The sequence below is a fragment of the Fulvia fulva genome, chromosome 7 (genome assembly GCF_020509005.1).
Source record: "Fulvia fulva chromosome 7, complete sequence".
Taxonomy (NCBI): Eukaryota; Fungi; Ascomycota; class Dothideomycetes; order Mycosphaerellales; family Mycosphaerellaceae; genus Fulvia; species Fulvia fulva.
In genome coordinates, this window is record NC_063018.1 from 966,035 (window position 1) to 987,303 (window position 21,269).

At 53.4% G+C, this 21,269-nt stretch overlaps 9 protein-coding genes across 9 annotated transcripts; 3 read left to right on the top strand and 6 right to left on the bottom strand.

Moving 5' to 3' along the window:
• Positions 1 to 628: 628 nt before the first annotated feature.
• Positions 629 to 2,063, bottom strand: CLAFUR5_10078 (uncharacterized protein; the record flags this gene model as incomplete). The annotated part of the gene is made up of 2 exons (XM_047909226.1): positions 629 to 1,270; positions 1,857 to 2,063. 2 exons carry the CDS (start codon positions 2,061 to 2,063, stop codon positions 629 to 631), a joined length of 849 nt encoding a protein of 282 aa, XP_047764721.1.
• Positions 2,064 to 2,678: 615 nt separating this feature from the next.
• Positions 2,679 to 3,647, bottom strand: CLAFUR5_10079 (uncharacterized protein; the record flags this gene model as incomplete). Its single annotated transcript, XM_047909227.1, has 2 exons — positions 2,679 to 3,048; positions 3,346 to 3,647. The coding sequence occupies 2 exons, from the start codon at positions 3,645 to 3,647 to the stop codon at positions 2,679 to 2,681; spliced, it is 672 nt and encodes a 223-aa protein (XP_047764722.1).
• Positions 3,648 to 4,002: 355 nt separating this feature from the next.
• CLAFUR5_10080 (uncharacterized protein) lies at positions 4,003 to 4,974 on the bottom strand (the record flags this gene model as incomplete). The annotated part of the gene is made up of 2 exons (XM_047909228.1): positions 4,003 to 4,637; positions 4,686 to 4,974. 2 exons carry the CDS (start codon positions 4,972 to 4,974, stop codon positions 4,003 to 4,005), a joined length of 924 nt encoding a protein of 307 aa, XP_047764296.1.
• A 2,030-nt stretch (positions 4,975 to 7,004) lies between these two features.
• CLAFUR5_10081 (Eukaryotic translation initiation factor 3 subunit C) lies at positions 7,005 to 9,584 on the top strand (the record flags this gene model as incomplete). Its single annotated transcript, XM_047909229.1, has 1 exon — positions 7,005 to 9,584. The coding sequence occupies one exon, from the start codon at positions 7,005 to 7,007 to the stop codon at positions 9,582 to 9,584; it is 2,580 nt and encodes an 859-aa protein (XP_047764295.1).
• Positions 9,585 to 9,898: 314 nt separating this feature from the next.
• On the top strand, positions 9,899 to 10,793 carry CLAFUR5_10082 (uncharacterized protein; the record flags this gene model as incomplete). Its single annotated transcript, XM_047909230.1, has 2 exons — positions 9,899 to 10,009; positions 10,068 to 10,793. 2 exons carry the CDS (start codon positions 9,899 to 9,901, stop codon positions 10,791 to 10,793), a joined length of 837 nt encoding a protein of 278 aa, XP_047764294.1.
• A 1,486-nt stretch (positions 10,794 to 12,279) lies between these two features.
• On the top strand, positions 12,280 to 13,122 carry CLAFUR5_10083 (uncharacterized protein; the record flags this gene model as incomplete). The annotated part of the gene is made up of 1 exon (XM_047909231.1): positions 12,280 to 13,122. One exon carries the CDS (start codon positions 12,280 to 12,282, stop codon positions 13,120 to 13,122), a length of 843 nt encoding a protein of 280 aa, XP_047764293.1.
• A 1,192-nt stretch (positions 13,123 to 14,314) lies between these two features.
• Positions 14,315 to 15,651, bottom strand: CLAFUR5_10084 (Salicylate hydroxylase; the record flags this gene model as incomplete). The annotated part of the gene is made up of 2 exons (XM_047909232.1): positions 14,315 to 15,163; positions 15,214 to 15,651. The coding sequence occupies 2 exons, from the start codon at positions 15,649 to 15,651 to the stop codon at positions 14,315 to 14,317; spliced, it is 1,287 nt and encodes a 428-aa protein (XP_047764300.1).
• A 682-nt stretch (positions 15,652 to 16,333) lies between these two features.
• CLAFUR5_10085 (Ecp6) lies at positions 16,334 to 17,181 on the bottom strand (the record flags this gene model as incomplete). Its single annotated transcript, XM_047909233.1, has 3 exons — positions 16,334 to 16,626; positions 16,738 to 17,046; positions 17,097 to 17,181. The coding sequence occupies 3 exons, from the start codon at positions 17,179 to 17,181 to the stop codon at positions 16,334 to 16,336; spliced, it is 687 nt and encodes a 228-aa protein (XP_047764299.1).
• A 1,579-nt stretch (positions 17,182 to 18,760) lies between these two features.
• Positions 18,761 to 20,112, bottom strand: CLAFUR5_10086 (uncharacterized protein; the record flags this gene model as incomplete). The annotated part of the gene is made up of 4 exons (XM_047909234.1): positions 18,761 to 18,966; positions 19,017 to 19,752; positions 19,805 to 19,878; positions 19,935 to 20,112. The coding sequence occupies 4 exons, from the start codon at positions 20,110 to 20,112 to the stop codon at positions 18,761 to 18,763; spliced, it is 1,194 nt and encodes a 397-aa protein (XP_047764298.1).
• Between the last annotated feature and the right edge of the window lie 1,157 nt (positions 20,113 to 21,269).

Here is a 21,269-nt window from a genome sequence, read left to right on the forward strand (position 1 = left end):
AAGCTAATGGGGCGCTGTGACAGTGTGTTAGTGTCACTCACTATAGCTGATTGTGGCTGGAGCTGGTTTTAGATGACGGTGAATTGTCGTTGCGCGAAGAAAGACTCAGGGATAAAGTGATTTTGAAGAAGAGAAGCAGGCGAAGAGTTATTGGCAGCTGATTCACATGTGCTCGTGAGGCGGAAGGTCCGTGCACTCGGGTCAAACGTCAAGTCTTCTTCTTACCAGGATTGACATCCATTCACTGCTTCTACACCTTTGGATTCCACCTCTGCACCCATTTACTTGACTGTACGGGATAACCACGCAACTACGCTCTACTTGCCCTTTTCGTGAAATCATCTCTATTAACACATAGCAGGACACCGATGATCCGCAGGCGAGTCCCTACGGCGCTTGGGAGTCGGTAATTGCCGGGGAAGATTAAGCAAGAGGATATCTCAGATGAATGACGGCATTACGCAAAATCTCGTGAGTACTCATCCATCGACACACGCCCGCATCGCTTCCAACCGATTGCTACAAGCCACTGCACTGGCAGTAGCCCTCCAGAAAAGTCCTTCCAGCTCCAGTACCCCTACCGTAGGCTTCAGCCAATGCAAAAATTCTCCACGCCCAACCCATCTCATCAATCTCTTTGCAACAAGCCATACCGCATCGGATTTCTATGCGAATGAGCCTGCACCTCAACCACAGCATCCCGAATAATACGACCAAGCGGCACGTCTCTCCCCGACGCATACTGCCAAGTGATCCGCCCTCCCAGGTCGATTTCGACCTGAAGCTGGCCGGGACAAATCAGCACATCCTGCCAGGATGCTTTCTTCGTGTAGGACATGTCCTCGAGAAACCATTCGACGACGCTAAGGGGCAGCATCTTCTGGCAGAAAGCCTTCTCCATCTCGAGTCTGAGCATGAGCTTGGATGAGGCTCGAGCTGGGGAGAAGGTGATGATGCGGAAGGGATATGTTGCAGATCGCAGGTTCTTGGCTAAAAGGATCCGAGTGAAGTCGAGGATTCGAAGCTTGGGACTTGGGGAGAGGAACATTGCGCAATGGTACTTGCGCATGTTGATGGTGTCATTGAAGGTGGAGTTCACGCGGCGGAGGGCGAAGAGCTTGAGTGGTGTGGTTGAGACGTGATCGAGGATTTTCTCAACGAGCTCGGGAAGCGCGAATACTTGCTCACATGCCACTGTAGGAGGCATATTAGTGGTAGATCTTGCTTGCATGGTCATGGTCTTCCGTTGGCGAGATAGTGGTTGAGGAACCTACGATGGAGGTGAGCCACTGAGGCGCTGTGACAGGGTTCAGTATCACTTACTGTAGCGGGTGGTGTCTGAAGCTGGTCTTTCGTGTTGGTGTTGTCGTGCGGACAGTGACCGGCTGCGAAGTGGCTTTAAGAGAGGGACAATAAAGCAGAAGGTTCTTGGCAGCTTAGCTGCATGTGCTCGCGTACGTCCGTGCACATCGGACTGAGTTTGCAAACAAGTGACATCCATTCACTACTTCAACGCCTGTCCATATACTCAGTGGCTTTGCTCCTGCCATGGCCCAGGTACATTGTCAATCGTCCGAGAAACATTGGCAACTTTGCGTACTCTACTTTCGACAGAACCTATACAGGTCAAAGTAACTCCACCTCGAGCATTTCTCGACTTCGCTCATACACTCCTTGATCACGTCACTCAATGTCAGACATCGACCCGCCGGCCAGCGGATATCCCGTGCGTTTACTCCACCCAATTTGACACGCGGCGACAGTCTCCCAGGGCATGTCCACACATTCTGCCACGAGGCCGTCTGGTTACATGCCAAGTGAGCCTTGAAGCTTTCCTCTCGTGACGCATGCTTGACAGTCTGCTTTTCATCGCACCATTCACGATCTAAGGCGAGGTTGAAGATGAGCTCTGGTGCATGTTCCTTACCTTTGTGGTCGGTGGTGAAAGTGTTAGTGTAGATGACGATGATATGGAAAGGATGTATTGCCTCTCGCAGGCTGTGGGCCATGAAGACCTTGGTGAGGCTAAACAGGCGTAGTGTTGGGCTTGGGTCGGGTAACATGGTACTTCTGAAATATTGCAAAGCGATCGTACCGCGAAACATGGAGTTTACTCGGCGTAGAGCGAAGAGCTGGGAGACTGTTACATGTCCCAGGATCTTCTCGACGAGCTCTGGGATGGCGCAGACTTGTCCGACAGCAGTGGTAACGTTGGTGGCATGTTCGCGCTCCAGAGATTTTCGAGCTGTCTCCCCATCTTGATTGATGTCTCATCATGACATGTTACAGGTATGGTCCATGGCTCTGCGAGTGTTGTGTTCGCGAGTGTCATGTCCTACCACATACACATCTTTACGTGAAGAAAGAGGATGCGCATTTCCGCTCCTGGTATCTCTCGTCTCCTCATAGTCCACCACTCAGTCGCTCTCCTTCGAGGGCCCCTGACAAAAGAGGCGGCCGCCTTGCTTCAAGTCGCGACGGTTATTAGAGCGTGTGCGAAACGATCGAAGCACCGTCGGCCTAAGCAATTTTGTAGAGAGGCGCGTCGTGTAACGCTTCCGCTTCTATTTCTACATCATTTGCTGCGCTGCGGTACATTGGTCGCCGCTGACAAGAGACCAGTCTATGATTTTGCAGCGGCCCCGTTCTTTTTGTAAAGAGCCCTTGGTCCCCCAGGCTTAGCTCATCCACCAGTGCCTATCCCTGAAATGACGAATTCCAGGTAACGCCACTCTCTCCGCATCTTGGAGCAGCCTTTCCAACTTAACCTTTTTTCCAGCACCATATCGATGCGCGTGATGAGTAACCCCACCCGTCTGTATATCCAAACGTAGGGTCCTGTTGGCGAGCGGGCAAAGCAAGACCTTCCTCCATGTAGCTGTCGATTGGTATGGTGCCTTCCGGTTCTTGCGCAGCGTTGCCTTGAGATCTTTGTTTGACATCTGCGCGGCCTCGCTGTCAAGGTCGAGCTGAATGACAAAGTCGTTTGTCGCTGACGATGGGTAGATGACTGCGATTATGAAGGGGTATGTGCATGTCCTCAGGTTCCTGTAAGACTTGTCAGCTGTGGCCGAAGCACAGGTGTCGTAGCGTGCGAGGGCTCCTGATAAAACAGGTGACCGCTGTGCTATATATTGAGTGTCTCTCGAACGTGACGATAGCTGCAACGTAGCAGAGCGACTCCTTGCAAAGTAGAAGCGTCTGACCTGGGGCGGCGTGCGTGGTATCGCTTCGGCAAAGTTTACTTTGTCTCACGCGCTGGAAGCACTCTCCGCAGGTCATAGTCGCTATCACTTCTGGAGTAAGTCGGCCCCGTCTTTTGCCAACGGCCCTTGGTGTACTTACTCAGTTCGGAGCAGGTTGGTCAAGTGTCGCAGCCTTAGCGATAGGAATTGAGGTTCAATGAACATGAAGTGTAGAATCCTCATCCGGCAGGTAGTGCCCATGAACTTGCTGTTGAGATGACGAAGGGCGTAGAGCTGGTTCGGTGACACGTAATCGAGAATCATGTCAACGAGCTCTCCGATCGCGAAGACTCGCGCTGAGGCTGATGCCTCGACGATGATGCTGGAAGTACCGGCGGTAGTGATGGTGCTGGATAGTTTCTTGGAAATCCTGCTTCGTATATTTTTGATGGTTTCCTCCATGGTGGAACCTTTTCTGCTCGATCGGCGAAAGGGCAGCCTTGCAGGCTTTATGTTTCGATGTTCTTTCCAATCCTGGCCAATGTTTGCTGATGAATGTTGGCGCTTGTCCCACAAATAGCGATGTCTCAGTAGCTGATGATTGAATGTCTCTTGTACCGTGCATGATCCAGTCGCAGCTGTGAGGTTTCAGACTGTTATGTGACCCCAGTCAGGTACGCCGTAGCACCTTCTGCTTTCCAACTCCAGCAGGGAAGGCTTTGACATTGCTCAGAAGCAGGTAGCAATTATTGAGTAGCTCCTGCTGAGCACGGACAAGACTGGCACCCCCTCGCACTTTCTATGCGGACTCCTTCCCTCACTTCCCAACAGCCTTACTATCCGCCATCGATACCTCCCGATCCGCCGGCGCCTCAACCGGCTGCATCTGCCCACTCCAGACTTCCGCCGGAGGTGCAGCCGGAGGCGAAGCCTCGCGAGGGACCGATTGATACCCCCCATACGCATGATCGTAAGGCTTCTCCTGCGCCGCATAGTGTACTCCCTTCTGAACATTCCCATCATATACCGAACCATGTACTGCCCCTTGCACCTGATTCCTCGCCTTCTTCAGATTCCTCCACAGCACGAAACAGCCAGCCAGAGCCGCGAGGAGGAGAAGACCAAGGGGCACTGATATTCCGGCTGCGATGGCTGTTGTGTTGTTTGATTCGGGAGTGTTTGTGGCGTTTGCAGCGGCTGTGGCTGTGACTGTGATGATACTGCCAGCTGCGTCTGTGCTGTTGAAGTTCTGCGGAAGGGTGGCGCCGTTACTACGATCGATCACGACAGAGCCTGCTGGTAGGGAGAAAGGAGCGGATGTGCCGTCGGACTCGGTCATGCATTGTCTGGATGTGACGTTGTAGCCATTCAAGCAGCAGAACAAGCCGTTGCCTTGACTGCTGTCGGCGGTGTCGGCGGCTTGGAAGATGGTGAGGGCTACGTTTTGGGCCACTGGCGATGAATCAGCTCTGGCCATGCGATTTATGACAAGGCACTTACCATCGCGACATCTTGCCGGACATGCTGTGCTGCCGAAGCTTGAATCGGTACATGCTCCACGACTTATTCGATTGGCATATCCTGTTTGCTGGAAGCAATAGCCGTTCGAAAGGCAAGCTTCAGTGGGCCTACAGCATGAGCTCTGTGTAGCAGCTGCGTTGCAAGACGTGTAGTTGGCCGCTTCGGTTCCGTCTGGGAAGTAGCACTGTGCACCAGCAGCATGTATGCATGGTATTAAGGTGATCAAGATTGCGATCGAGACCCAGAGGCAGTAGAGCTGCGACGACATGGTCTTTAACTGCTGTCGAATCAAAGCGAATGGACGTGGCAGCGATCGGCAAGTGCAGAAAAAGTTGCGTGACAAGAGACGAAGGTAGCAAGGAGATCTTGAACGCGAGAATATTAAAGCAGCTCGAACCGTTCTGCATGGCTATGATTATCCCGAGATAGTACAGCCAGCAGCAGCTGAAGTGGTTGGTACAGCTGGGCCCCACGCGCCGCATCCTTCGCCGGGATTGTGGTCGGGTGAAATGCACTAGCGACCAGACTCCGCCGGCTGCCTTTTAAGGCCAGCAATATGGGTCGGCCAATGCCTGAGGCTAGAGTATATATGGAATTTCGCTGTCGCTCCGTGTAGTGGTTACGTAGCATCGATGTCGAGGATCTCTCTATGCTTTCTTCGACTTGCCATGCCTCCGTGTCGACATCGCTTGGGTTCACCTCGCGCGGCTGTACTGGGAGCAGTACGCAGCGTGATGCTCAGGCCTCCAGACTCGGCATTCCTGATCATCACAGTAACAAGGTATACCACACGAACGAGAGCATCGACGCACTAGCGTACCATCGAGATTGAAATATTCAGCGCACTAGTGGCAGAAATAGAGACCTGAGTAGGTGTCAGTCCCCTCAGTGGCTTAATCGATTCACTCCCCTGTGGGACAGACCTACCCCGATGGTGAATGAACTCCATAGCTCCGTCTTCGACCGCGGGGAAATCTGGCCTTCGCTGTACGATCCAACTCCTGAAGCTGTGAATGTTGATTCCTTCCGCTGCTTGCCTTGCCCGGGCAGTGCAATCGGCATCTCTCTGCAACGATGTGCGGCGGCCATAATCAACCACCAGACTCAAGGTCTCTTCCAAGAACAGATGCATGACAATGATGTGGCGATCATCTAGATCATAAGTGTCAGATCTCTTGAGAACAACGTCGCAGTTTCTCGACTCTGAGCATTTTCCGAAGTCGGCAGAGTTGGTTCGATATTCGTTGTGAGTAGTTCCATGCAGAGATCATGATTGGGTCTGGTAGTTCGGAAGGCGATCCAGTGAGTATTGTAAAGGGAGACCGAGATGATTTGAAAGTGGAATATCAGTCCAGTCCCTTGTAGATTGATAGACCGGAATCAAGGGCACGACCGCTTCGCGGCCCAGTTGGTCGTTTGCCACTGGAGATGGGTGTGGGAAGGTGATGGGGAAGGTGATGGTGACGCCAATTTGACCACCGCCAGGAGCCGGCATTGCAGCGGTTCATCAGTATATCTTTTGTGGTTGTGTCGAGTTGCGACGAAGAAAGATGCTGTCCACTCGGCTGTTGGAGCAACATCGACCCCCGTGAAGCAACACTGATGCCTTCGAAGCTGCCAGTACAATCGAAGTGAGGCGCACGCTGCCTGCTGTATCGATGGTTCGGTATCCGCCGATCGCGTGCCTTCCATGTACTTCGTTGCTGCTACCTATACTCAGTCAACGGTGGTTTGGTCAGTGCACGTGTTCTCATCGCTATTTCTTGCTCCGATGCGTCTTCTCGACGCCAACCTTTCGTCTATGAGTGCCTGAGATCTTCAAGCCTTGAGGCTACGTCAGGACATTGCGAGTACCGTCAAATGCCACCTCAGGTACCGGCAATTCACGAACGATACTGCCATTGTCGGATGTGTTCGCGACTCGTGACTCCTTCGTAACTCGTGTATGATAAGGTGTAATGATACATGTATGATCCGCGGAAGTCATAGTCGAGCCTCCCACGCTTAGCGAAGACCTCATTGTCATGTGCTGGCAGGCGAAGGACTTGGTGGTTGGAAGGAGCGAAGATGGTGAATGAAAGAGCGACTGCACTCGAAGAAGGAGCAGACCCCGCCAAGACTCTCGGACTCAGCCGGCGTGGCCCGCCCACTTCGTCTTTTCAGATTGTTGCGGCGACAAGACAACGAAAAGTTCACCGGTCGCGTTTGTGACTCACACCACCACAGCACCGCACACAGCGACTACATCACAGGCGAGAGCCGCTCGAAATCTTGCCGGTCGCATAATCCGCTGCGAACATGGGGTCTCGATTCTTCCACGGCAGCGACAGCTCCAGCGAGAGCTCTTCCGACGAGGAGGAGCTGTACGAGAGAAACGAGGAGGAGTCGTCCGAGGAGGAGTCTTCGGAGGAGGAAGATGATGACGACGACGACGATGATTCCAGCAGCGACGACGAGGGAGGCAAATCTGGAGCCAGCCGTTTCTTGCGCGAGGCCTCCAGCGAGGAGGACTCCGAGGACGAAGACAAAGTCACAATCGTCAAGTCTGCAAAAGACAAGCGCTTCGATGAACTGGAGGGAACCATCAGGTTGATCGAGAATGCCGAGAAAATCAACGACTGGACCGCTATCAACGAACAGTATGACAAGATGAACCGGCAACTCCCCACCCTGATCCGCGCTCTCGACGGCAAGCCACCAAAGATGTATATCAAGGTCGTGGCTGAGCTCGAGACGATGGTCGCCGAGGTGTTTGAGAAGCACAAGGTCACGCCAGGCAAGAAGATGAACCCGATCGCACAAAAGGGTCTGAACGCCATCCGCCAGAAGATCCGCAAGAACAACCGCGACTACGCAACCGAGATTGACACCTTCAGGAAGGATCCAGATGACTACATGAAGGAGGATGTTGTCGAGGACACTGCACCAGCACCCAAGAAGCCAAAGAAGACCCTCTTGGCGAACGCTGACTCTGTCGATGCCGACGATGATGGCTTCACTATGGTGGGCGCAGGCGGCAAGGCCATGGTCTACACTCCAGAGAGCATCCTCAAGCATCTTCGATCGATCGTGGAGTCAAGAGGTAGGAAGAACACCGACAGGCTTGAGCAGATCAGGATTATGGAGAAGCTTTCGGACGTCTCTGTCAGCGACTACCAGCGCATTCGCGTCCTGCTCACCCTTATTGCTACTCGATTCGACCTGACATCCGGCACTGGATCCCAGATGGCGCAAGAGCAGTGGAAGTTGGCACAGCAAGAAATCGGACGCCTACTCGAGGTCCTCGAGAAGAACCGCGACATCATTGTGATCGAGGCTGCCGAAGAGTGGGAGGATGACGAGAAACAGCCAACCATCACCCCAGGTGAGATCTTCAAGATTCCGGGCAGCGTCATCTCGTTCGTCGAGCGTCTTGACGACGAGCTCACCCGAGTGCTTCAGCACGTCGATCCACACACTGCAGAGTACGTTGAGAGACTACAGGATGAGGGTGCTCTGTACACCAACATTGTCCGCGCCATGATGTACGCAGAGCGTCTGAAGGCCGAGCCAAAGATCGAGCATTCCACAGATGCCATCAACAGAGTCGTCCAGCGCCGCCTCGAACACGTCTACTTCAAGCCATCCCAGGTTGTGAGCATACTCGAGGAGAACAGCTGGAAGGAGATCCCTGAGCAGCTCAACTCGACTGTCACTCCTCGTTCGCAGGCCAAGGATGTAACCACTCTTGTCCAGACCCTGGCAGGCTACCTCTTCCAGAATGCAGAGGGCATCATCAAGGGCCGCGCCATGCTCTGCCAGATCTACTTCCTTGCGCTTCACGACAACTACTACAAGGCCAGAGATATGATGCTCATGTCACATCTTCAGGAGACAATTGGCAGCTTCGATGTGAACACACAAATCCTTTACAACCGAACACTCACCCAGGTCGGCCTCTGTGCTTTCCGTGCTGGCCTTGTCTACGAATGCCAGACAGCACTCCAGGACATCTGTGGTAGCCAGAGGCAAAAGGAGCTACTGGCCCAAGGTCTCCAGATGCAGCGCTACTCACAAATCACACCAGAGCAGGAACGCCTCGAGCGCCAGCGTCAACTCCCGTTCCACATGCACATCAACCTCGAATTGCTCGAGTGTGTATACCTCACATGCTCAATGCTTCTCGAGATCCCAACTCTTGCGCAAGCAGGCAGTTCACCTGACCTCAAGAAGCGTGTTATCTCGAAATCGTACCGACGTATGCTTGAGTACCACGAGAGACAAATCTTCACTGGTCCACCAGAGAACACCCGCGACCACGTTATGCAAGCCTCGAAAGCATTGGCAGCGGGCGAGTGGAAGAAGGCCGCCGATTTCATCACCAGCATTAAGATCTGGGATCTACTACCAAAGGCCGCCGAGATCAAGAAGATGCTCGAGAGCCAGATCCAAGAGGAAGGTCTTCGAACATACCTTTTCACCTACGCACCATTCTACGATACCCTCAGCATTCAGAACCTTTCCGAGATGTTCGATCTCGAACCTCAAAAGATCACAAGCATCATCTCGAAGATGATTCACCACGAGGACCTCGCTGCTGCACTTGACCAGGTCAACAGCGCAATCATCTTCCGCAAGGGTGTTGAGCTCAGCAGACTGCAGAGCTTGGCACTTACACTCAGCGACAAGGCACAGAACCTCATCGAGTCGAACGAGAGAGTGTTGGAGCAGCGGACACAAGGTACAGCCAACGCGTTTGAACGACAGGGCGCTCAGCGTGGCGGACGAGGAGGTCGTGGTGGAGGCCGAGGAGGTCGCGGTCGCGGTGGCGCCCCACCCAGAGGTGGTGGACACGGCTTCACTGGCGGTGCGCTTGGCAATGCGATCAGGGCGCAATAAAGGCATGCGTGATCAAAGGCGTTCTATTGGGTTGGTAGCGACGGCATGATATGTATGTGCTGCATGAAAACGGGTGCTGTAGGCAAAATGTGCTTACGTTGCTCGCTACGTAGTTTACCACGAAATGGTATGAAAGACGTTGTTCAGTGAGCTCATTGTATCACCGCTGCCTTCTCGAATCCCTGCAATACATTAGCGCGTGAAGCTAGTTCCGCGCGCTCAAGCACTTCTACATTTGCTGCACCTCTCACACTCACCTTTGAACGCGAGCAGCAACACCGCATATCAACAAGACACCCCGAGCAGCGAGCGCCATGGTGTTACCTACTCGAGAGCAGTACTTCGCGCAGCTGCCGACTTCACAAGAGACCGACGGCTCTACTGCTGAAGCAGTCATCGCGGATGAGTGCCCTGTTTGTTACGATGTATGAACCTGCGCACCAGGCCCTCAACAGCTATCATGATTTACTAACACAGTGACAGGAGGTCACCACGCCCGTCAAGACATCCTGCAACCACACCTTCTGCGAAAATTGCCTGAAGCAATGGCTCAGCTCATCAAATACATGCCCATCATGTCGCACGGAGCAGTTTCAGCGCGATCCAGTTGAGGTAACCGCAAGTGAGCTTGCGCAAGCACAACGAATTCTATCACGAACTCCTCGCATCGGATTGGGGCCGTACAGCAGCACGGCCGTCGAAGTGCAGTCCCTGGAAGGCGAAATACGACACGCAAATGAGGTCCTGGCGGCGTACAGAAGGGTGCGCCTCATTGCTGGGCCAGATACGATGGCTCTAGGCCGCTCAGCGCTGGACGCTCATGTGACGCTCCCCACTTCCGACAACGCTGCTGTACAAGCACTGCGAGACAGTATAGCTCCACGCCGTTCGTTGCTACCAGAAGCTAGAGAGCAAGGTCACCCAGCCACGCCGCCACCGGATACTGGAGAACCGCCTCGAAGACCCAGCGTCTTCCCGCGGTTCGCTGATGATCTTATGGCCAGCTTTGACCGCCTCTCCAACAGTGCGTTTCAGCGCCCTTACGTCGAACTTAGAAGTACCGAGAGAGTCTCTCCGACAGCGGCGCAGCTAGCACGCCAGATCCCTCCAACATCACAGTCAGGTCCACTACTGCGAAACCAGCGTCGCCAGAGAGCTCCGCGAGCAGACCAGGCGCGGAACTTAGGATCAATGATCTATCACTCATAGCTGCAACACTCGGCGACCCTCGCAGTGTGGTTCCGCGTCATCAAGGTTTGGGTGGAGGACGTGATTTAAGGGCTGTACGAAGTGGATGAGTGACGAGTACAATGAACTTGGAGATCGGCGGAGTGTAGAGAAAGACAGCCTCTTTCGATGAGCTGCTACACTACACCATGAAGTGGCAGTGCAATCGCGAAGAATGGCTCTGGAGAGGCACCCGATGCGCGAGCCTACTCACGCATAGTGTCAAACGCCACGTAGTAAGTCAGCACACTGTCTGTCTTGCAGAACTCCCTTTGCTGGGAGACGATACGAAGTGCACATAGTACCAGAAGCAGAGCGTCTGTTTTGTGGCACCTCAGAACCACCTCCAAAAAGCATACCAATACCACACCCGTCCGTCATGCGTCACCTCTCAAAATGCCTCACCACCTCGCTGCTCAGCATCTTCCCCGTCTAATGACCGTGGCATCCAAGCTTCCCTGTCCACTTCAAGGCCCCCCTCATCTCCTCGACACATCGTATACAAGACAAAGTCCTTCACCTCACTCGTCCGCCGCACCAACGTCACACATCCGGCAACACGCCATAATAGAATCGCTTTAGCTGGTATTTCGGAGAAATTTTTACGGCCTACTCCCATCCTGAGCGCTGCATGCTCGAACTTAATATGTATGCTGTGAATCGAGAGCTGAAGTCGTTGCTGAATCAGCCACGCGTACATTTGTTTGCCCTCTATTCCCTGAGTGAGTGACATCGTAGGCATGCACACAGCTGCAGATGGACCAGGCGGTTGTCGAGCCGGAGCCCCTCCTCTTGTCGTCATATCTATTACCTTGGATGTTGTTCGCCGCAACCGCCGCCTTGAAAACATGACACCGTGGTCGTGAGCGTTGTTGTCGGGGAGATTGAGCCACCAAGCTTATCCCCGGTGGCGATGAAGGTCTTCTTCATGCATCGTGCAGAACACAAGAGAATGATTATCGTGGCTAGCCATGCCGTACATTGGGTATGGACATCGACGAATGTATCAAATGATGTTCTCCCCGTGAAAGAAGAAGGTGAAGTGGGAGGTAATGGTAGACGTCCTCGGCTAGAACTACCGGCCGGAGCGGCGGGTCGCCAAAGTGGGTCCCCATCCAAGATCTCTCACGCGTGCGACGATGCACGATCCCTGCTGCTCTTGCGCGAAGGAGGGGTCCTTGCAACACATTTGGTGTTGTTGTGTCTTCTTCATTCACTGCCTTCTTCACTGAAGCTGCAGCTGAACACATTCTCGAATCGAAGCTCGTCACTAATCTGCCTCTTCTGCTGGTCAGTTCGAGAAGTGTTCTTTGTCCAGCATCATGTCCACCAAATAGCTCTGCCTCGGTCAGCGCGCATCACAGCTTCCAACCCATACGTACACCATGGCTTCAGTGCTAGGGAGCAGGAAGCGCACTCGTGATGATGATTTCGGACTGACCAACGAGGATAGTCATCTCGACAAGGCATGTCGAAGCTGGTGAAGTACATGCAAAGTGCGATACTGACATTCTATCAGCGATCCCGCCCCACCGCGGGCCAAGGCAGTCACCATGGCTATCACGATTCCGTCCTCAGCACACCAGCTTCACACACTCGAGAGCAGCCCAAATACAACAGCGACGACGATGGCTCCTCTTCCATGGTTTCCGAGCCAGGCAGCCCTCAAGACATATCCATGTCATCGGACGACGACATGAACGGCGACACTTTCTCGCAATCGCCCGAAGATAGCTTCATCATGAGTCGCCCGCGTCCTTCCAACTCCAGCCCATGGGCACAGAGATTGCAGACAAATCGTGTTCCGACTCCGATCGTGCCTATGAGACCGGGCGGATCACCCTACCGCATCGGACCACGCCAACACGTACGACAACGCCACCCTCAAGAGTTCAGCTCCGACCACCTAGATGTTCCCTCACCCATTGACGAAGATGAGGTTCCGACTCCCCCATCAGCAGCCGAAGCGGCAGGCTCTCAACTTAGCATGTTGACAGTTAGTGACGTCGACATGCAAGAGAGCGACGACGTGCCCACCGTAAACGTCCATCCCGTCAGACCACTGAGTCGAAACACCAATCTCGACATGTACGAATCTGCCGTCGAAAGCGAACCCATGGACAGCGGACCGGAGACCATCGTTGTTAGGAAGCAGCGACAACGAAGCGGTGCGCTGAGTAGTGGCAACTCTCCCGTGCGGGCGGGACCAAGTCAGCCGCCTGCTCCTCGAAAAGGGTTCAGTATGGGATTCCGAGCAGATTGTGAGAAGTGCAGGCTGAGAGTGCCTGGGCACATGAACCATCTTATCTAGAGGATGGAATTTGCATCTTGAGATTTCAGCGAGAGGCGTTGGGACGGACGGAGTTTGCCATACAGAGGCAGGAAGCGAGCGAGCGAGCGAGCATGGATGACAGAACAATGCTGGAGCGTGACGCATAGCATTTCATTTTACGGGTACATTGTTACACATTGAATTCATCAGGCGTTTCTATTGTGAGCTCGCCCTTTTCGAGAAAGATACCCAGTGACCAGGGCTGAACTTGCGGCCAGTGGTCACTCTGCGTGATTGCTGGGTTCACCTTCGACCATACAAGCTTCGCACGCTTCGTCGACGCCACGAGACGACATAATTTCCACGTGTCCGTGCCTGGCAGGAACGCCTCCGCGCCAGCAGGCAAAGGCGGTTGCACCAGAGTCGTGTCGAGTGGCAAGTATCTCGTCGACAATGGAAAAGCCGGACACCACCGTACAGAGGTGAAAGTCGCTGAGAAGAATGGTTCCCTTCTACCAGTATCGGTCATCTCAGGCGAGTAGACAGCAACACTTCGCTCTCCAGTCTTTGACATCGTCCATTCGAAACGTACAAGATGTTTCGGAATGTTCCAGTCCCTGCGACCTACATAGCAGTCAGTATCACACCTATGCAGTCCACAATCAGCTGACATACCATGATAACAACTCGCCTCGGAATCAACATAGATCCTCGAAATTCTCAGCTTGCTCTTCCCCTTCGCGTTACCACCAGGCACGGTGAAGGTGCCGGGTATGATGAGGAGCTCATTGTAGGGCCTACTGGACTGTCGTGGTACTGTATTACCTGAATCATCCCTAGGCCTCCTTTGAAGTCGCTTGATCGAGTGTCAAGGTGCTGGCGGTTAGCGAGTCGTAGGTGTTTGATGGCAGCGGGTTCTTGAGTGTGAGTATGAGCCAGAACATGTCGCCTTGGAGGGTCCATGGCGTGGGAGCTGGGTCTGGATTGAAAGGGTCGGCGTGAGGAGTCCTGTGAGTAGTCATTGTGGCCGCTGGGTGCAAGGGGGTGGGTACAGGAGAGCAGGAAGAACAAAGTCTGAGTGTGAGGGATATGGGAAGGTGCCACCTTGCTTGACGCACGTGGCTGCAGGGCCCACGCTTCCCTGTCAGAGATCGGGTATGCAGTGTAACGCTGGTAGGAATTGGACGCTGTCTCGATGGCCTGGGGCAGGCAGGACCTGAGCAGATTGGTTTCATATGCTGCTATCGCGAGCCGTCTCGTACACAGTATCGAGATCTTCCTCCCACACCGTCCTCATCCTCTTCTCTGTCGACTCAGCTAGCATGGGCAAGCATTCCTCGAAGCTGAGATCTTTCAGCCGGTCTGTTTGCAGCTCATACGAACTCCCTGCGATACGTGAAGCCTTTTGCACCATCTGAGCTCGAGGTAGTCGGACCTTCTGATACAAGTTTGCCGTTGTTGCTAGCGACTGGAAGTGTGGTCGTGGTGACGATGAGAGGTACTCGCTCAAGGCTCTGCCGAGCACCCATCCATCTTCAAAGGACTGGCCAGCTCCAGCCCCAAGGTGAGGCGTAGTTGCGTGAGCTGCATCGCCAAGCAGGATGACTTTACCGTCCATGTAGTGCCACTGCCCCAGCGCTGGCCGATCGTTGATTCGCCATTTCGAGGACTCCTGTGGCATCAGCTTGATGATCTTCTGCACTTCTCCATCAAACTCAGCAAAGTCGTCCTCAAGCTCCTGCTTGTCGCAGGTGCTCGTCCAACTCTCCTTCAGGTCCCCAATTTGATCCTCGGACTTTGCCACAAAGGCCACGATGTTGAGCTCCTTGTTAGAACTTATGGGAAAGATCAGGAAGTGCTTGTGCTTGGCTACCCAGAGGTTGGGCCATTCCGGGAAGGGCCATGGATCTAGCGATGGTAAGGGCACAATGCCGCGGTATGCAATCCAGCCAGAGAAGAGAGGATCATCTTGGACGAATTGGCGCCGGACGGCAGAGTGTATCCCATCGCAGGCAATGACGAGGTCAGCTTCGCGCACAGTACCGTCGGTGAAGTGCAGTCGCACGGAGTCGTCCAGGTCCTTCCGGCGAGTCAATACAACGATAGTCCATGGGTGAAATGTCGACCCACCTCAACATGCGTTGTCCTCATATTCGTATGCAGATTTGCAGTGTTTCGCTCCTCAATCGCCACCCGCAGAAGCTCCAGAAGGTCTGTACGAGAGCAAGACGCCTGCCGCACTGTCTTTAGCTCACCATCGACCTTTACCGAAAAGATCTGCTCGCTATTGTCGAATCTTCGAAAGGTCAGCCATGTTGTCCCACGCTTGCCTGAGATAGCATTCAGTCTTTCTCCCAGGTCAAGCTTGTGAAACAGCCTAGCGGCATTGACGCCAACTCCAATGCCTGCACCGATCTCCTTGTACTGCGAAGCCTGCTCATAAACGTCAATCTGTAATGAAACGGAAGCTGCATCGCAATGGTGGCGAATAGCCAGCGCACAGAAGAGGCCGCCTAGACCGCCGCCGACAATGGCGATGCGGAATGTCTTTGTCGTCTCATCGGCCATAGTACTACTGTTGGTTGAAGGAGGGAAAGACGCCGACTTGGCTTGTATGTGTTAATGATTACTCGGCAGTTGTCAGCGCTCGTTTGGGATGCTGCACAACGAGCGATGTGCCGCACAGCCGCGATGATGCCCTCCGAGAGCTTGTGATTGCACGGACATGATGACAAGGGGAACGCATGACTCTCAAGCAATGTTTGCTGAGACATGGATTGCACGATGTTGGTGTTGACGTGTTGTGGGATGTAGGAAGGCAGGAGGTGTCGTCGAGGATGCTGGAGGATCAACTGAGATCCACTTTGTTTTGATGCATTGACCAGCACGCGTCTGCGCTTCTCCTTCGACGTGTCCTCATGGTCATCAACATCACAGCAGTACATTGCATGTAGATTGCCCCTCCTGCTAAGACGGAATCGAGCGTCATCAAAAGAGATGCGCGCTAATTGCCTGCAACAACATCAATGCAGAGAGCTCTTGTCGTGATGCTCAGTACATCCACAATGCAGGAAAGTGACAATACATTCGCGTTTGGGAACGATGACTTGCCAGGAGTAGAAACCATACTGAAGACTGTCTCCAGACCTGAGTTGTCGAATAGCTGATGTATACACACAGTTACTCTCAACACGCTGAGTTTAAGTACAAGACCATTCTGTCCCGACCATCTTCACACCTGACAGATCACTTATGCCACAGCAGTAGTGACGTTCTTGCAGTCCTGTGGCAGAATGATCTGCTGACCAACCTTGAGCTTAGATGGGTTAACGTTGTTGTTGAGAGCCTTAATCTGACCGATAGTGGTGTGGTAGGTAGCGGCCAAATCGACGAAAAGGTCACCGGCCACAATGTTGTAAGTACCGACAGCCTCGCACTGGGACGATGGGCAGACTGGGACGGTGATGATCTGGCCAACATCGATGGCATCTGGGTTCTCGATCTGAGTGTTGGCAGCGATGAGGGAGTCGAGCGTGATGTTGACTAACGGGAGAGTATGTTAGCCCAAGTGTTTCAAAAGGAGGGGCCAGAAGCCATGAGCGTCCTGTGTGTCCCAGGTGTCTCATCAAGGTTTCTGCACCGGACGTTACTTACAGTCCTGGGAGATGTTGGTGAGAGTGTCGCCGCTGACGATGGTGTAGCTGCCTGGAAGACCTGGCACGCAAGTCTCGGTGGGCTCGGCCGGTGTCGACACGCAGGACTTGTTGTCGGGGTTAGAACAGTTCTCTGGGATGATGAGGGTTGCGCCGAGCTCGATGAGGTTGGGGTTGGCGAGTTTGTTGACGGATACGATGTTGCAAATGCCGGACTTGAATTTCTTGGCAATGGAGGTGAGGGTGTCACCCTTGACGACAGTGTATTTGATGTTGCTGGTCGAACCGCAGTCTGTGGCCTTGGTCTCGCCTAGAAACGTGTCAGCCGGTCTCTGCAGCTCTAATAGCCATCGACTATACAATCAGGGTCATCAGTACGTGGGAGAACGAAGCCGTTTACGGCGGCGCCCATAAGAGCGGCAGCGAAAAGAATCATCGACTGCATGGTGAAAATCGGGGCTTCGTCCTTCGTGGTCGGGAAGAAGGGAAGACGAAGGTGGGAAAGATTGTATAAGTAAGATGTAATGAATGCAATCTAACGAGAGTTTTATAGATTATAAAGATGTGATAGCAGCGAGGGCCTGTCCACCAGGCAAGTGGACAGGCCCTCTACCAGCAATGGGTGTGACCTAGTGCGCTTTGCGGCACCGGGCCTATTCATAGGCAAGGCCATCGTGCCACGCCTTGGAGGTGTAGCAGCTTGGTGCTATATCGACGTTCCGGAGAGGCCGGTCTCGGGATAATGACGGTAGAACACGAGACTGGCATCGATGTCGCTCTTGGCCACGCAGGCGCCCAAATCGATACAACAAAGCAGCCGATGGTCGTGGAGGACGGCAAGCATTTGTCTGCCGTTGTATTTGACAGCTCGCTTACGTTTGACGGAGCGACATAACGTGGAAAGTGGGCATTAACAATCTCATGCTCTGCAGGGCTGATGTGATTGGCATGGAACAGCCTGGAGAAGACCCCTGGGGAGAATTCGCGTTGGCACTAGGATCTGGAGACTGCCGAGAGACGGCTTTTGCTTTAAAACGTTCTTGATGCTGGTTCATGGTCTAGACAGGATGTCGTTGGGATGCTTTTACGAGCAATGGGAATGGCCGCGTGGTCATACACTTGCTGCGGATCACAGTTGGGGCCCGTTCGATCGCCCTGTTTTCTTGCTGGACGTGATATTGAACAGAGTTTGAGCTGTGACCAACTTTCACGACATCAGCAGGGGTGTTGTTTGATCGTGATGTCGTGGCCTTGATATCAGCTTTAAGCCAATCAAGACGAGTCTCCGCACGCCATCACAGTGTGATGTCCGTAACCCCGTCTATTTTCAGATGTTAGCAACGCACGGCCTGTTTTCGTCCGTTTGTGTGTGAAAAGACCCCTGCGTGATATCTGAGCTTGGACTCGCTCGACATGCTGAAACGTTAGTGGTAAGCAGGGCACTTGCCCAAAAGACTCCTTCATACAGCCTCTTCGTGCAGCGGAGTCACCTTCACTTTTAGTGCGAGCTGCCAACGACACTGGCTGATTTGCTGAGATTCTGGATTTTGCTAGGACACTCGAGAGAGGAATGTCACTCCGCGGCACGAAGACGCTGTAATGGCCGAGGCGGTCTCAAGATCGTTGAACACTGCTGTTCGTCTCCGGTCGCCATCGATGTCAATCACTGCTTTCGTAAACGACATCGCTCCATCTTGCCGCCAAGAGGTGCCTGGTGAAGTGGCCGGGGACCGCCTGGCGTAAGCGCTCTCTAGCTAGTCCTTTTGCCAGGTTTGCTTTGTGCGCTGGCAAGGTGCTCCATGGAGAGTTGAGAAGGACTCAGCTAAGCGCTTTGCTACATTGTACAGATCCGAGCAGTATCGCCGTGATATTGCTGGTGCAACTGCCTGAAGAATGTCACGGACACGGCCACTCCTAATCGGATGGGTATTGCCATTGGATACATCCAAGTATCGATCATGATCGCTTCCTCGACTGGGATTAGGTATCATCACGAAATGCCAAAGGATTTCTAGCGTTGGCGTTCAGGTTTCGTACCCGATCTGCAGTGGTAGTCGCAGCTTCACCGCTGTGCTATTGTCATCATCGAATGTCAATGCCAGGTCGATGGCATAGCGTCTTGACAGAAGAGGCGAAAAGAACGCTGTCGGGAGTGGTCGACTTGCAGAGACCTTGAACGGGACATGCAGTGCATTGGTCAGAACTTCTTCGGTCATTGTACCATGCTCTCCTATTGACAAAATTAGCTTCCAGTCAACCTGAATCCTCGCAGCAACGTACCTTCACTCTCGGAGTCGGGACAGTGCCATTGGTTTAGTGGCAGTGTGTACTCCTGCGCAAAGCTCTTCTCTTGCTTGATGACTGCTCTCGTCTTCAGGGCACCAGGAAGAGTGTGTGCCGCTGGCGTGCCAGCACGGTCCATGACAATGGTCGTTGTGCGCAGTTCTGCCTTGATACGTGCTCGTTTGGGTAACGACTCTTTCCCAAAACTGATTGCTCCGTCCCGGAAAAGCATTAGAAAGAGATTGATATCGGTCTCCCCAGTAGCAGCACTCCGTTGCAAGACCAACGCTCGCGGCTCCTGACTGATCATGCCAATGCGAGCAGTCGACGAGGACGACTTGTTGATGGCCTTCGTGGTGCGGACCACATACTCCTCCGGGAAGTCCTCAAGAGCTATGGGGCTCGCATCGATGATACTGGGAGCATAAGAGAAGGATCTGGACGCCGAGAACACTCGTTTCCTCTCGGATACTGCAGTGGCAGTGATGGTGTATTTGACACTATACTGGGCATCTGGACCTGACTTGAAGTTGCTTGACCAGTGCTTGCTGGCTATTTTCGAGTCTACCGATGGCAGGAAATGTTTGAAGGCGTGGCCTGATGATCGGGTAGAGTCGGACGAGCTGTCGTGGTTGTCTGTCCGGTTGAACTTGAACGGCACCCTGGCTATATGCCTCTTGTTATCTGCCAAAATCGCAGGTCGGGTTCCCTCGAACAAGGTGGCAGATAGGAACTCCTTGACGTCAGTCCTGTCTCCAAGTTGCATGTGATCATGGTCGACTCACTGTCTGGGTCTCAACGCTCGAAGTGCTTTGCAGCCCACCTGCTGGAAGCTCAGTAAACGTGGTCTGAACGACACCTGCTTTCAGTATCAGCACCTCTGTTCAGCTATTCCTCGTTGTCAAATCCACGCACCCTTGACGGCGATCTTGTATCGCATGCCTTCATAGTCCTCGCGCAGATTGAACGTCGCAGTGCCGGTGATGTACTCGTTGCCCACATATGTCGGAGCGTGAACGATGGCTCTCGATTTCTCTTCACTGCCGAATTGTATCTGCACCTCAACCTGCGGTGAGCTACTCCACGACGCCATGTTGCTCTGATGATAGTGTTACAGATCAAGTTAAGACACAAGGTGCGGTATGTTCAGGTCAAGTAGCCGAAGCAGCTGAACATGTGAACCCGCAGCCGTGGCACCCACCTGCGATATAAGGATATCACCTCAGCCCAACTTTGCCCTCATAGGATGTCGTTGAAAAGTGATTACCTATCAGTCCATCTTGGCACCACTACGAGCGTATGTCTGCCACCATGTGCTGCGGTTCCCAAGCGGTTCGTGCGGAAGGTTCTACCGCTCATTGCATCTTGCTCGCGGGATGAGTCGTAAATTCATGTGGTTGGTGCACAGGGCATTTAGGGCGAGCAGCATTGCACGTGGCGAGTTGTTCGGAAGTGTCATTGCCTGCCTGTACAGTCCTGGGCATAGTTTCTACAACCCCTGTATTTACGCCAACCCCTTCCGGCTATCCATGTCCATCTCAGAAGGTGTTGCTACCTTCAATCTCACTATCAAGAATGGGCCAAGCTCACACCTGAGGACATACAACGTATATGCAAGAGTATGCGAGAACGCTGCGAGGCAGTAATAGCCAACAATGGAGGACACACCAGGTGGTGAGCTACGCCAAGCAGTGGATACATCCTTCCTAATGAGGAAAGGTGGAAGAACAGGGGTTGTAAAAACTATGCCCAGGACTGTACACAGTGTGCAGTGCCAGTAGAATGTTCAGCCCATGTCTGCGACGTGGCGGTGCCAATATTGGCCCGCTCAGCTTTGATCACCGAACAGCTTGGTAGCCGTGAGGAGTCGATTGGATGGGCGATTTACCATTGGCAGGTCGTAGAAGGAGTGTAAGACGCCGATGGGCCTGATTGTTAATGCAGTCAGATCGTAGCGCGGCAGTCTGTTGTGTAACCTCGGGATCAGCTAAGCATGTCTGCAGCCAGGATCAGAACCCTGCTTGGAGCTTGCTCATGTCAGCAATTCTCCAAAACGGAATTCCGCAGTAAAGTGTATTGTCGCTGAGACTTGCCTCAAATTCAATCTGCTACATGTAGATGATTTCGGAGGCGACTGCCGCTTGCCAGAACCGGATCGGAAGGGACTTGCCAGCAGCACGAGGAAATTCGGACTTCCAACGAGGCCGAAATGCTCCGAATGCGCTTGCAGACTTCTGTCAAAAGGGCGAT